Source organism: Hippichthys cyanospilos, chromosome 9 (assembly GCF_059441005.1).
Source record: "Hippichthys cyanospilos isolate Australia breed blue-spotted pipefish chromosome 9, RoL_Hcya_1.0, whole genome shotgun sequence".
NCBI lineage: Eukaryota > Metazoa > Chordata > Actinopteri > Syngnathiformes > Syngnathidae > Hippichthys > Hippichthys cyanospilos.
This window is the reverse complement of record NC_142377.1, coordinates 13,175,001-13,189,979: the sequence shown is the minus strand read 5'-3', so window position 1 is coordinate 13,189,979 and position 14,979 is coordinate 13,175,001. Positions and strand designations below refer to the sequence as shown.

The window sequence follows — 14,979 nt, the reverse complement described above, 5'->3', positions numbered from 1 at the left end:
GCAGAAACACTGCCTTCAAGCAGATGGAGGAGGGGCGAGCATATCCACACGTGGATATTTCGAATCTGCGTGAAAAACTCTTGAAACTGTGTGACATTTGTCTCAAAAACAAATGCACATAAAAGTCATAGATCAATTTGTGCATCTAAATAACATGAAAAACTGTGGATATATTTGTATAAATAATTTTGAGACAATACTCCCCACCAAAAATAGGATTCGGATTTTCTGACTGATCAAGTGAAATTTGATCATTCCGCATGGCACACCTCGCGCGCGATACACGAACACGAGTGATTGGGAATCACTGCTGTAAGTGTGAAAGAGGCTACAACCTCGCTTGTCTCAACAACAGATGGAGTATTTCACACGAGTGAGACATCTCGCCAGCTCTTGCTAGCATCCCCCACCTAGCTGAGCCCAAGCAGCCCATTTGCATAAAATGTGTGTCAGTAGGGCAGCGCTGGCTCACATGCCATGCGCACATGCAGCAGAGCTTTAAGCAGCATTCCAATGTGCAAACAGCCCAATGTGCCGTCTCCAAGCGGGGGGCCTCAGCCAATGAGAGGCCGAGCACGAGTGACCGGAGTGGGGGCGTGAGGAGGAGGCGGAGGAGCAAAAGGGTGGGGGAAGAGAGAGAGAGAAGGAGAGAGACGCATCAACAAACTGGCGGTGGAGGGGACACGAGAAAGGGAGCGAGAAAAAAAAAACGGTCACATTTGTCAGGCACCTGAAAACGTGCTGGTTATTTCAGGACGCGTGTTGCTTATTGATGAGTGGGGTGTGTTTAAACTACTTGCACTCTAATCATGTTTTCATGGTGACTGTACATGGCAAGCAGTTCAGTGTGACACAACCCCTTTGAGTCGCACAAACGTAGAGCGCTATTTACCTTGGAGTTTTTTCTTCTTCTGGATTGAGCATTGCTCTATTTTCTCCTTGAACAATTTTTGCTCTGCTGACCAGATTTTTTTTTCAAGAACCCTCCATATGCCAATGCCCTGTGCACATCCTTGCACTTTAGATCAGTCGGATACGCTCTCTATGCCTTGGCGGTTCAGGACTCTTTCACCTGTTTCAACCAAACTCCTCGGCGGCGAGCAGAGGCGCTAAACACGAGAAAGGAACGAAAGCAACGTTTGTCTAACTGCTAGGAGACATGGAGAATAGCCCCGGAGGTAAGCTTTCTTCTCTATCAAACTGTTCCTCAGTATTATGCGTAAAAATTTGGTGTTGAACACCTCTAGCTTGTCGACTTCAAACATAAAAAGTGTGTTATGTGGGAATAGTATATGTGAATGAACCAATTCTGCAATAGACTTTATTCACATATTCCTACTCTGTTCCTACTTGATCATTGACTGACAGCTGAAAGCGCGGGAATACAGTGACAGATTTTGGGGGGGTGGGGGCTGCATACTCTACACAAGAGTAAGTAAGGATCTTAAATCCCTTTTGACATTTGACTTTAGAACAAACGCACATAAACAAACTCACGTGGGGTGAGACCTAAAACGCCCCTAGAGCATAGGGACGCAGCCCCTCCACACACAGACACACACACCCTCTCACTTTCGTTACCGGTCACTGACAACCTTATATCTTAAGTGCATGACTGACACCGGAGCACCCGGTATGGTGACGTAGATTAACTATCGCCTCTAAAATACCTCGGAAATCCCAACGGAGACTATTCTAAATACATCTCGGTCATTTCATTTGAAATGTCTTTTATGCGCCCGGTGCATCATGGGTAGAGGCGGCGGCGATGATACTTGCAATCATGCGGCCGATTTCCGACGCGCTGCCCCGCCCCGCCCTACCTCGAGTGCACAGCACGTGTAACAACCTCGTTGTCCACGTGCCGCGCATGATTTCCTCCGAGCCCCGCCCCTCGCGGATGCTCCTCTCCAAGTAAGCTCGTGCATGCTTCCTCGCTCCAGGGGCCAGCACGGGGATTCCTCTGTATTCGCAGCGAGTTTTGGTCAGTGGGTCAGAGGGGTTTAAAAGTGTCTTTTTGCACTACTTGATAGGACTCCTTCACAAACTTCTCATTAGCACTCACAATTAAGTGCGGTAAACATTACTTCATCCTATTAGGGTAAAGTAAAACACATGCTCTTTTAGTAGGACCGGCTTTTCTAGTAGCATCTGACCAGATAGAGTCCTCTTCACTCAACTTTATGTGTCATTCATTGAATATAATACTGGGAATCTATCTCTTTGGACAGGCTTGGATAGATGACGTGCATTTTGAGTCATTTCAATTGCAAAACTTGAATTATTATTCTAGTAACCTCATTTACAATCTTGGACACGGAACAAACTTAAGTGGTAATACAAAGTATCTCTGAACTGACATGTCGTCCAGTACAGATGTTCACGTACCTTTGGGTTGACTAAATCATGAAGTGCAATACAAACAATATCCTTCACATTCCTGATAGAAAATAAGAAAACCTTGTCCAAAATTCTGAAATATTGGCTTTTTAAAAAGTTGAATATCAAACGGTAGCATTTAATTTTAAATGCCGAAGGTATTTATGTCCATCAATTAGATTTCCACTTATCCCGTTCAGGGCCACAGGGGAGCTGGATCTTACCTCAACTAACTTTGGGTGAGAGAGATCGTGAGGCAATCGCAGTACAGGTGTTAACGCGGGCCTCTGATTTTGTGAATGCCTCACAAATCTACCAAGCACAAACGAAAACATTATTTCAATGCCAGGAGGGGTTAAGTGAGGGAGACAAAAGAAAAAAAAAACTCTGGGAGTCACATCTGTGGCTGAGTTGACAACGTAACAGGATTTCTGTGTATGAAATTGTTATGTTGACATTTACCGTTAATGAGCTTTAGTGACCACCATATTATTCTTTGCTGCCTGTAAGAACCATCCCTTCTCATAAATACATATAAGGCCAGCCAATGCACGTGGATTGGAGCTTAGCACCCCATGCACAACTGTAAATGTTCACACAGATTGTGGGGGCCAGGAAGGTGAGGGGCTTCTCTCTGAGTCATGACATGAGATTGATGTTTATACAGTAAGCTTGCCATGGTCAGATGCCCAGGAGGCGGGAGTACACGAGATGGGAAGCCATGAAGGACTGACAAGAGGGAGGGGGCGGCTTGTTTTGTTTATTCTATAGCTCTTACGGGCGGCCCAGTTCAAGTCCACGCGATCACGTGTCTCAACTTGTGCATGTGTTCCCAGAGCTCGATCTGACACCCAGTCAAACTAGATTCCAGGAAGTTGTTAGTGACGAGCAGAATAAGGGATGTTTGTACATGAGAGGGCGGAGAGGAGCGTATTGATGAATGAAGAGAGGAAGTTTGTACAGTACCATGTGATGGCGGGTGTCAATCAGGTGGTACACATGTCCATAAAACTTGACCTTGCTCATACACACGCACACGCACAAATTGACTCAAGGAAACGACACATGCGTCTTCCTGTGAGTCAGAGCCACACATGGCAGTGAGCCATGACTACCACGGGCTCACTCACTGTTGACACGTGTAAGCGCAGGAATTAAGAAGGGAGGCACTTAAAGATACAAAGAAATGCAGCACGTTTTCTCAAGGAGAGAGAGAGCGCACTGGAGCAAGTGGCTAATCAGTTATCCTTGGATGATTCAAGGTCATTTATGGGAAATGTACACAAAAATGATAGTGAACGTAAAAGTAAACCGGCAGCTGAAATAGCATATTCTTGTTCATTATGAGAACTTTGACACTACACGTTTTTTTAGATTAATGTTGACAACATACAATTTAGCCAACAACATCCAAGCCTTTAAAACATTTCAGTCTAACTGGTGCTAAAAAGAAATGTATACATTACTATGAATGAGTCATAGTGGATTAACCTAAGCCCACATTTTAACACTAACGTGGGTGTGCTTCTTCACTCACGGATTCAAAGTATTATAAAATTAAAAGTATAATCATTAAATATAATCTCATAACCCTCTGCAGTTTGCCTATTGAAAATTTGGAATGGAGCCATTCAGGTAGCTCATTCCCCACATGCCGCATTAAAAGCCTCAGTATTCCCAACGTGATCTTGCCCGAGCACTTATTATTGTACTGCTGCTGTTGTCTACACGAGACTGCGCAAAAGGGCCTTGTGAGCCGGGCGGGAACTGTGTCAAGAGTCCATGTGAGCTGGCGGTCAGGTGGCTGGCGGATAGATGGCTCTGCGTGCTGAGAGCCAACGAAGAGAGGGAGGGAGGAGAGGGGAGGAGGAGAGGAGGATGGAGACGAAGGGAGGGGTAGGCAGGAGGCGTAAGGACTGTGGTGAAGTGAAAGCGAGCAGGCGGGGAGGGAGTTGGCTGGCTCGGGCTGCACGTGAGAGCGAGTCTTTCATCTTGTGGGAAGAAAACCTTCAGCAAAACAAGGGGGGAGGCCGCGGAGGGCTGCATTCAGGGGTAATAGGGCATTTCCAACTTGATGTGACATCAACGGACAAAGGCCATTTTATCGACTGACTATACAGTACGGAGACAAAAATGGTACAGATATAAATGTCTCAACCATCAAGTCCAGAGGGCTGTGAGAAACGAATAAAAAATGTGTAAATAAAATAATAGAGATATGCATAACATAATATAAAAATAAATACATATATATAATACTGACCAAACATTTTTGATATCTATTTGTGCATTCATTGTTTAGGGCTTGTTATTTGTTTTCACAATTGTGTGGTCACACCCAATGTTTTCACAATAGGCTCCTCACCTCTGCTACAGCGTATATAATATAAAATCACTGCAAATGGAAGCCTAAATACTGCATTGTAACATTTTTAGAAACTAGAAACAATTCGTGAACAGACAACCGGTTTGAGTTGTTCTATCTAGGTTCTAAAACGATTGCATTGTTTACCTGTCTCAAACATGATTAATTATCTACAAGTCTGCCAAGAATTCATCAGAGCAGAACTTGAATATGGGTCAACTAAGGCTCTTTTCTCTGTGCACCCTTTTTGTGCGTTTCCTCAGGTGGTGTCATCCTTTATGCTGGCTCCTCTGGTAGTGCCAGCCCAAGTCCTGGCAGCCCCTCCAGTGGATACCAGACCCAGTCGCCCTCCTCCCACTCGCAACCCTCTTCCCCAGAGGGTGTCTCTTTTCAGGAGATTGGGGCCATGAAGCAGGGAGGGGAACAAAGGGGAGGGACGCCTTCCCCGAAAATGGTCTTCCAATTTCCAGAAGTGAACAATGCTCCAGCTGCCCAAGTTACAACGGTGTCGTCGGCCACCTACAACCATCCCACGGTGGCCAAAAGGCCGTGTGGTTTTACTGGCACATTTCCTAGTAAGGACATGACCGCTACCTTCCTACCTGTGCTCGTCTTTCTGTATACCTTCTGGTAATTAGCCATTATTCCTCTAAAAAATCATGTGCCTATGTCTTCACAGAAACTGGAGGGATGGTGCTTCTGTGTAAGGTGTGTGGGGATATCGCATCCGGGTTTCATTATGGTGTCCACGCCTGTGAGGGTTGCAAGGTGAGCTCACCAATGCAGCAACCAAGTCTACCTGCCAAGTCCCAATTCTGCCGGAGATACTGAACTCTCTTTGTGCGTTCTCCAGGGTTTCTTCAGACGCAGCATTCAACAGAACATCCACTACAAGATGTGCGTGAAGAATGAAAACTGTCTCATCATGCGCATGAACCGAAATCGTTGCCAGCACTGCCGCTTTAAGAAGTGTCTGTCTGTGGGCATGTCCAGAGATGGTAAGAGATATGCACAGACCAATAAAGTTTTGATGGAAGTTGAAACGTTTTCATAGCAAAAGGAGTTCAATGAATCATATAATTGGTAAAACTAGACTCATGCCCACTACCTAATTGTAGGAAGCTTCGTTTCTCACTTTCTTTTACTTGATCTTCCTTTCCGCTTTCATTGGCATTCTTCTGTTTCTTCACTTTTTGTCTGATTTATGGCAAGAGGCATTGGAGAGTCCCAGTAGTCATCAATCACTGAAAAACTGTGACAAATATAGCTTATTTTTGGAAATTGGGACACCGGAGTTGTTGATCATGCATTTGGTGTGTTGCACAGTCTAACCTCTTGTTTAAGGCAATTTTATGTTTGCGTTACTATTATTCCCTTCCATTAATCATCGCAAAAAATGAGTGCCCCAGTTTCAAGATTGTACATGTAATCTGCCCTTTATTGAATATATTCACTGGAAGGCACCAGCCTCCTGGGAGATGGCCAAACTAGGTGACGATATATCATCTCTTTGTCCCGCAAACATTTTTAGTTGACCCCAAAAAGCTGGAATATAATGTAGGAATGAAAAATTACCAGATGTTACAGCAGCGAACAGTAGTTGTAGTTTGTCATTCAATAGATGTAGTTTATCTTTCTTACTCCATCAATCGTAACAATGTGCCTAATTTTTATATTTATTTTTTTATATATTTTTATATATTATTTTTTACTACCGTTAATAATTTCTACTTCTTAGACCTGATTCTCTCTCCCACTCTCTTTTTTACCTTTTGCTTTTTTCATTTAAAAAATGATCATATTTAGAACCATTGACCCAGTGACCTACTTCTAGACAAGAGAGAGGCAGCACTCAACTTTGAGACAGAATGCGAGGAGGGACTGGGGGGAGGTGTGAGAGCATATAGCAAACTATAAATAGGGCTGTCAGTGCAGGAGCAGTAAAAAGAGGGGAGGCGGACTGTAACACTGAAGCGCAGGAAGAAGCAGCCAAAAGAGATGATGACTTTACAGACCGTCTCCCAATGACACAAAATCGGCTTTTGAATTTGTAAACTAAAAATGTAAAACTGCGTTGAAGCTGTGTTTTGTCGCGAGTATATTTTAACAGGAGGCGCTCTTCCTTTGCTTCCTCTCTTCTTCAGCTGTGCGTTTTGGCCGCATTCCCAAACGAGAGAAACAGAGACTACTGGATGAGATGCAGAGCTATATGAACAGTCTTAACGAATCTGCCTCCATGGACATGGAGATGTCACCTCCCTCCGACACTCACTGCAGCCCAAAGAATCAGACGAATGAAGGAGCCGGCTCCGTAATGCAGTCCTACCAGAGCGACTTAATAAACAGTGAGAAGAAACCTCTCAAGAGGCCTGCTAGCAACAGCAACCTCAGCACTTCTTTCCAGAACAGTCCTGCGCAGGAAACGGCCCAACCTCATACAACAGCACAGGTGCACCACACGTTTCAAGAAGACTTGTCATCTGGATACAGTGTCCCCTCAAAGTGTCCTGTTGCCCACGCCAACAATGACAACACCCCAAACAGAAACAGCAACATTTCCAAGTACAGTTTCACCAATCAAAACCAATGTCCCGTTCGAGCCAGCCTTCCATCTCAGCACTATGCAGTCAACCAGAAGACTGAAACTCCAAACCAAAATTCCTGTCCTTGGAAGCTAAATGGTGGAGCCAAAGTCTTGGTGAGTCTTGTAACATTCTTACATTCGTCTCAATCTTACAAATGTCACCGCCAGGCACCTAATGCATCTTGTTACTGTTTTTCTTCCCCCCTCGTGACAGGCATGTCCACTCAATTCTTGTCCGGTGGCTCCAGCCAGTCGCTCCAGTCAGGAAGTGTGGGAGTCCTTTTCTCAGTGTTTCACCCCTGCTGTTAAAGAAGTGGTGGAGTTCGCAAAAAGTATACCAGGCTTCCAGACGTTGAGCCAACAGGACCAAGTCATGCTACTCAAATCTGGCACTTTCCAGGTACACTGGTTTCGAGAACCCATTTGGGTTGTGTCCATCTAAATATACACGGGGGCGCGCAAAGAAACGTCCAAAGTCAAATAGCATTCGTTCAATGACACTTGGAAAAATATTTGGAAAGAAACCTTGATCGCTTCCAGGCACCAATCATCATAGAGTCTTCTTTTGCTATACTGGCAATACTAAAAATAAAAACTCATTCGTGGCTACAAGTTTAATGAAAAGAATTGTTAAAAACCAAACTGTCAAATAGGCGTTTTGGCCAAGTCTGTTTAGAGAGCGATACCCTCACCTAATCATGTTTTCATAGGAAATCTCGGTTATGATTTTTCAGAAAATATTGAAAAAAATTGGGGCAACGGTGTGTTGAATTTAGCAGTATCTGACCCAAATGTCGCTCTATTAATTTGCAGGTGCTGATGGTGAGGTTCTGCTCATTATTTGACGCCAAGGAGAGGACTGTGACCTTCCTGAATGGGCAGACATACTCCCTGGCATCCCTACGGGCACTGGGCATGGGTGTTTTACTGGACGCAATGTTCGACTTCAGCGAGAAGCTCGGATCTCTGGGTTTGGAACCAGATGAGATGGCCCTTTTTATGGCTGTTGTGCTTGTTTCAGCCGGTAAGCTGCCACAACTTCACAGAGGAGCATCGCATTTTCCTTCAGTCCAAGCTGTGTTTCTAATACATTTTCCGCTTTAATCTTTAGATCGCTCTGGTATCGTGGATATGGGAGCGGTGGAGCAGTTGCAGGAGAACCTCATTAAAGCCCTGCGCACGCTCATCACAAGTCGCCGGCCGGACGACAGCACCCTCTTCCCAAAGCTGCTGCTGCGTTTGCCAGACCTGCGAACCTTGAACAACCAGCACTCTGACAAGCTTTTAGCGTTCCGCATAGATCCGTAAACTAGGCGCAAGGTCTTCTGAGGTGTCTGCTTCGGGAAGCTCCTCGGCTTCCCATTCAAGCCAGTTCCGCCACAGACGTTAGCCTCTGCATGACGGATCGTTGTTGTTGGAGCTTGGCCGAGTGTGATGCCGTGAGAGAGGGGACTCTGAAAGTAAAGGATGTAGGCTCAAGCAGGGGGCGGAAGCCCTTGAACTCAACCAATCTTTGACTTCCAAGACTGTCAGCAATGACTTCAAACTGTGCTCTTCCCGGTCGGTTCACCAAATCTTGACCTCTCCTCCCTGGAGCTCTATGTTGGTCTTTACTTCGAAGTTGTCCTCTAATCCCACTGGGTGGCAAAGCACACACTCCAGCCCAAACACAAGGAGTTTGTTCAAACCTTCACCAGTATGACTTTGACTGTACAGTCTCACCTCATTGTAAATGCCACGCTGCAGACATGAAGAAGCCCCTCAAGCCAGTGTAGATGATAGCAATCGAAGTGACGCAAAGCTGAATGAATGGTTTTTGTGCTCCCTGTTGAAGAGATCAGCTATTTTCACATCGTGAGCAAATCACCTTGTTGTGAACGAGAGATGTACAGCGATGTATTTTTCAGAAACGAAAATAAATTGTATCGTGTTGCTACGTGCTAATCAGGGAGAAATTAATGGTTGTTAAGACCGAGTCTGATGGGTTTTCACTGAATATGTTCTCTGTAAAATTTTGTATATATTCTGCTTGTTTGGTACCCATGGTAATTTGAAGAGTCTTGGATATGTTAATGAAGTTGTTAAGTATTGTATTAAGCCAGCATCTTTAACAAAATATTATAAATTGCTCTATCGACTGCATTTGAACCATGCACTCTGAATATAAACTTTTTATTTGAGAATATATGAAAGAACTAAATGTATTGTCAACTGACTGCTTCATTTGTGTATATTTTGTAACTGTTTTGTGGTTACACCATAGAGTACTATTATTAAATAATGTTATATAGCAATTTGCTTGTGTGCTCATTCTTTCTAACGAGATGCTACCATCATCAGTGCCAAGACATAACAGCCAAGGTAACCTAGCAACAGAAGCAATCTGCAGCTGGTCTAAGAGACACGACGGACCAACCAACAAGGGAAAGCTCAATTTTGAAGGGTGTCTTCTTCAATTAATATGAGGCTACCAGAACACAAATATAATATACTATAAATATGTATTCAATTTAAATTTAGCTATCTATTTGCCAAATTATGATTGATAGCAATAAAATGTCAAGATTATTTCAATTTTCTTCAAGCAAATCATTGTATGGTGATGTTTCTTATTAAACTCATTATTCTCCCTCATGGGTCTTTCATGCGATAGTACAACCGACCAAGCAACATCTGACAACTCAGAGGCAGCAATGCACCATGAATTTATATGAATCATTATTTGATTAGGCAAATGGTCAAGAAAGCTAAAATGACAAACAATAATACCACTATCGGCAAGCCTTTTCCACAGGGCCACACTTGCACAACACGCCAGAAAAAATGGACAGGTGTTACGTTTGACATGCAACATTCCTCTGTTGTGTTGAAGACACATGCCACTGATTGACAAGTGTTGTGTGCTCAACACCAGACACCGAGGTCACCACACATCAAATTAGCCCATTGAATAACATGAAAAACATTGGGAACATTTGCTGCAAAATGCTGTGATAGGTTCTGTGTTAAAGGAACAGGCTAAGGAAGGCCTTTGCCAGACCTTTGTGTGAAAGAGGCTAATTTGATGACACAAAGGCACCACTTTCATGACACAATTGAGGTTTCAGACAAAATTTGGACACGGACATGGAAGTTGGACGGTAAGTCTTGACGAATGTATGAATTTAGATATAACCAAATAGTAACGATAGTACCGTCAATGATACCTGTAACCCTTTGTATCGCTGTAGTCAACATAGTGAAGCTCATCTAGGTACTTCCAAAAATTGTTGATGCAGCTCCATGTTCCACAAGCCAATATCACTAACAGTAAGCACTGTCAAAGATGAAACATAAACAAGTATAACTGTTAAAGAACAGCAAAAGGATAAAGAAGGACAAAGTGATGTGACGATAAGAACCTTGTTGGTGGAAGTTCAATTACTTGGAAATAATATACTCTTTCATTCCCGGGTATTACATTATATGGTGGCTAACCAATTTCTTGATCCAAGCCACTAAAGGACATCCTATATGTTCTGCTATCATATTCCACAGCTTGGACTTAAAAGGGAAACAAGCACCATACATAGCAAGAAAAAAATGCAGTTGTTGGTTATAACTTACCAAATTAAACAAAACACAACTCTATTAGTACCCATTACAACTTTTTTTCTGAACAGACGAGAAAAGTCAATTTGAAATTACATTAGAATTTGTTATGATCTTCTACTGCCATCTTGTGGGGAACTAGTGACTATGCATGAAGAATCAATACGTGAATTTCATCAAATTATCAATAGAACCATCAATAACTATTCAGTGCATGTATCAAGTACTTAGCGCACATGCACAATAATACGTAACAAAAGATTTAATTTTTTCGGCTAGAGAGATGTCCCCCCCCCCAAAAAAAAAAAAAAAAATAACACTTTTAAAAACGTGTAAAAGGAAGCAAACGATGTAAGTATTGAAAGTTCAATTATATTTTAAAACTTCAAAAACGGGACAAAAAGCGACTCCGTATTTCCAACCCAGAACAATAGACAGGCCTGTAATCAGTTTTCCCCCTCACCTGCTGCACGTCCAGACCACTGCCACGGTCACGAAAACAAAAACTTGGCACCGTATAATTTTCTTTGGCATCGTTCACAGTGGATGCAATGTCGTCTGCATTTCCACCAATACCTGAACACAAGGTGAGATAGGCTTATAAATAAATGGAGTAGGAAATATAAAATAATCAAATTGAAAACGAGGCATAAGAGAGCATTTCACTGTTGTTGCAATCTAAAATGGACGCGGAAAACACGTTTTAACCTACAAGGGACTAGACATAGCTAGAAACAATAAAGTGTATATCTAACTCACATAATCGTTGTCCATCGTGGCCAGGCGCTTTCAAATGGCGTCGTTTGACCGCCATTAAAAAAAAAAAAAAAATCACGGTAAAACTGCAGACACACACACAAACCCAATTCATGCGTAATGTCTAATGTTATCTTGCACCCTATTGATATTTTGGGTGTGAGTTTATACTGCTACCAATTCACTAATATAGTTTTTACGTGCTAAATTGCAGGATTGAAGGAGTCCAGTCTTGTGTGTGTCGTCAACCTCCGGTCTCGGGGTCTCTACTACCTGCGTAATGGTGAGTTAAGTCCAACTCTTGTTTAAAGTGGTGCTTCACAGTTATTATTATTATTATTTGTTTTTGTTTTTTTTTGCAAAGAAACTAGAAAACATTTAGTGACCCCCGCTTCTCGTCTCCGTGCCTAAATTAAGATAATCATCTATAAAAATTGTATCCTTTTCAACATTGACAAAAAAAACACAACAATATACATCAACTTTCAACAAATGTTAAATGTACTTTTACAGGGTTTATATGGGTTACTAGTTAGTCTGAAACTCAAAAGATAACCTAAAGTGCATCAACGTGCCCGAAATAGAAAACGCCTCATTTAAACTAGAAACATTTATGACCAACTTAACCGTTTGATGCTGAAATTAAAACTATTGAATCAATAAATAACAATGAATATAAATTGACCAGGAACATTAACACAGGAGTTCCAATGTCTTAAATATTTTAACCTGAAGAAAAAAAATCATAAAACATTGTGTTGATTTTTTTTTTTTTTTCTAAATCAAACGAATAATCAATGTAACTCCTGCTCAGACTTTGACATGAGTGGCGCTGCGCCACCCTGTGCCGTGGGTGTGCAAGAGCAGAACCTCTGTTTTAAAGGCTTAGTGCCGCATTCCCATCAAAAATAAAATAAAATAAATAAAAGTGCTACACTGTAGGTGTGAATCTCAGTCCATGGTTGTTTGTCCACTTTTGGCAACAAGTCCAAGGGCGTAACCGGCCTCTCGCCCAGTCAGCTGACTTGTATTTAAGTTAACAAATCACCATTTTTAGGACAAGTGCTATACAAAATGTACGCATGGATGTTCTCCTTTCAAACCACCTTGAGAAAAAGTACTACCCAACTCTTTATTTTTGTTTGACCACATAGAGAACCGAACGTAGACATGCAGGAATGAAAGGAAAAAAGCCTGCCCAGTCAACTTCGATATATAAATGCTACGCCTTTTCAGCATGTCATTGTATTGCTATGTCTTAGCGTTTCTGTGTCTATTCTTACATTTTGAACTTCGCTTTGGAAAGAAATTGTGATAAATGTTCCACTTGGTATAATCATTAACTCACTTGTTTTCAACTGTTGCTCTTGAACCTAGTGTGAAATAGTAATGTTTTAACACATTCTAAAAAACTAAACAAAACAGTAGTTTAAAAAAATATTCTACTTGTTTGTTTGTCATAAGGTGTACACAGTTTAGATAATTAGTTTAACATAGTTGTCTTTTTCAGATTCACTTATGTGACATCATGAACGGGGCACCTTTTAATCAGAAACACATTTTGTTTCGCGGTGCTTGCCACGCCTCTAAATCTTATTATTAAACTATGTAGTGGTCATAAGAGCATCATAATAACCTTAACTTTCATCTTGTTAGTCAACCATTACCCAACCAATCTCTTACACAAAGCATGAGGTCATAGGTCACCTTGATGATGATAGTTGTAAATAAGGATCAAGTTTATACTGCACAAATGCCACGTTTACTTCTACTGATAAATCGACAGTATATGCACGCATGCGAGACATGTCTTTGTGTTTTCCTTTTGAAGCATTGAGCACCTTGAATGAAGGATTAATGCTTGCGATGAGACACTTAAATAACACCTGTTTACTAGTACATTGGTACTGATACAATGTTTTTGAGACTACCTGCACTTTCTAGAACAACCTCATTAAGAAGTGAAGAGGGATGGCTCGAGATCGGGGTTAGCGAGAGATTAACCGCATGGAGGATGGACGGTAAAGCCGCTGCGTAATCCGCACAGTCGAAACAAAATCAGAGCGACGGCAACTTGCATACTTCAGATGACATGCTCGCTGTCAAGTGAGGACCACGGAGCTGAGGCTTCGGATTTTTGGATCTCGTTTGACGAAGCGGACAAGAAATTTCACTTTCGTTTGGATAAAGTCTTCCTCCTACTGATCATAATCATCATCAAAAAAGAAGAACCATGAAAAAGTCTAAGGTATGTTTGAATGTGGAACAAGTGATAACTGTTTAAACGTACCACAATATAGTTGTTCATCTATAAAATGTTTTCCTAATTTAATGTAAAAGCACAAATATCTTGATTTAGACATTATTTTCATTGCAAGGCCCTCACATCCAAACCCTTATGCAGAACTAACATGGAAGCTGTTTTTCAGTTTGTTGTGTCCTGACATCCCGATGATAATCTACAGTTACTGTTACCTTGTGTATTTATGTGGGAAAAGTGTTTAATGACTTGGAATTGGAAAAATAATTCGTTTATTTGATTGTTGATTGTGTAGTACTGATTGTTAAAGTATAGCAGCACCTGCCACAGGAACATCTCTAAATCACAAAAGCCTACTTCATTTCATGCAAAATTGAGTTGCTATTTTAATTTTGCCAGAAAGTCTGGATGGAAATAGCAGTTTTTATTTACTTTGCATTGATAATTTAGCCTAATTGAACACTAGCATTTATTGTTTTTAAAGGGAAACCATGACTGATTTTGCAGTGATGAAAATGAGTTTAACACCTATTTCTTGTTCATTCCTATCATTGTGATTACAATGATTTTAACACCGTTTATTTCAGCAGGTCAACACTGACAATGAACCACCATCATATCAGGAAGCGACCGCAGGTAAAATCTTTTGTACTTTCTACTCGAAAGCTTGGTGAATTGCAAAAATATGTTTTTATTTATCACACTGTGACAAGTATGTCATAATAAACATCGATTTTGTTCACTAAGGCTATGAGGAGATGCAGGCCCAGTTTTCATGGGATGACCAAACCATCAGGCAGACCTTCATCCGGAAGGTAAACGTTCTTTTAATTGGACTTTTAATGCTTTATATGATACCTATGTAGAAAGTAATGTAACGTTCATGCTTGTCTCATGATGTGCGATATATTTGCAGGTGTACGCCATTCTCATGGTCCAGCTTTTAGTGACCGTGGCAATCGTTGCCCTCTTCACGTTTTGGTAAGAGCTTTTTAGTATGCTTAATGCGAACTCACTGATCATTTCATTAGGAACACTTGCACA

The 14,979-nt window shown here is 41.8% G+C and overlaps 3 protein-coding genes across 5 annotated transcripts in view; 2 read left to right on the top strand and 1 right to left on the bottom strand.

The window, feature by feature from the left end:
* rargb (retinoic acid receptor, gamma b) overlaps nucleotides 1-11,476 on the bottom strand; it is a 56,006-nt gene extending 44,530 nt beyond the window's left edge. Inside the window, exon 1 of the mRNA XM_088423723.1 lies at nucleotides 11,383-11,476. The gene's annotated coding sequence lies outside the window, so the exon portion shown is untranslated. The remainder of the gene's footprint in view (nucleotides 1-11,382) is intronic.
* nr1d4b (nuclear receptor subfamily 1, group D, member 4b) lies at nucleotides 667-9,622 on the top strand. Its single transcript, XM_088423718.1, has 8 exons — nucleotides 667-1,178; nucleotides 5,008-5,319; nucleotides 5,424-5,512; nucleotides 5,598-5,742; nucleotides 6,889-7,442; nucleotides 7,543-7,728; nucleotides 8,142-8,352; nucleotides 8,440-9,622. Exons 1-8 carry the CDS (start codon nucleotides 1,160-1,162, stop codon nucleotides 8,634-8,636), a joined length of 1,713 nt encoding a protein of 570 aa, XP_088279844.1. The 5' UTR covers nucleotides 667-1,159; the 3' UTR covers nucleotides 8,637-9,622.
* A 412-nt stretch (nucleotides 11,477-11,888) lies between the features above and the next one.
* Nucleotides 11,889-14,979, top strand: part of faim2b (Fas apoptotic inhibitory molecule 2b) — a 6,647-nt gene continuing 3,556 nt past the window's right edge. The window contains exons 1-6 of one of the 3 annotated variants that reach the window (XM_088423731.1): nucleotides 11,889-11,958; nucleotides 13,620-13,696; nucleotides 13,763-13,923; nucleotides 14,523-14,571; nucleotides 14,683-14,750; nucleotides 14,852-14,916. In XM_088423731.1, the coding sequence (XP_088279857.1) occupies nucleotides 13,909-13,923; nucleotides 14,523-14,571; nucleotides 14,683-14,750; nucleotides 14,852-14,916 (197 nt within the window). In that variant the 5' untranslated portion in view covers nucleotides 11,889-11,958; nucleotides 13,620-13,696; nucleotides 13,763-13,908. Of the gene's footprint in view, nucleotides 11,959-13,619; nucleotides 13,697-13,720; nucleotides 13,924-14,522; nucleotides 14,572-14,682; nucleotides 14,751-14,851; nucleotides 14,917-14,979 lie in introns of those variants that run through there. The other 2 variants (XM_088423732.1, XM_088423730.1) reach the window with 2 other exon arrangements.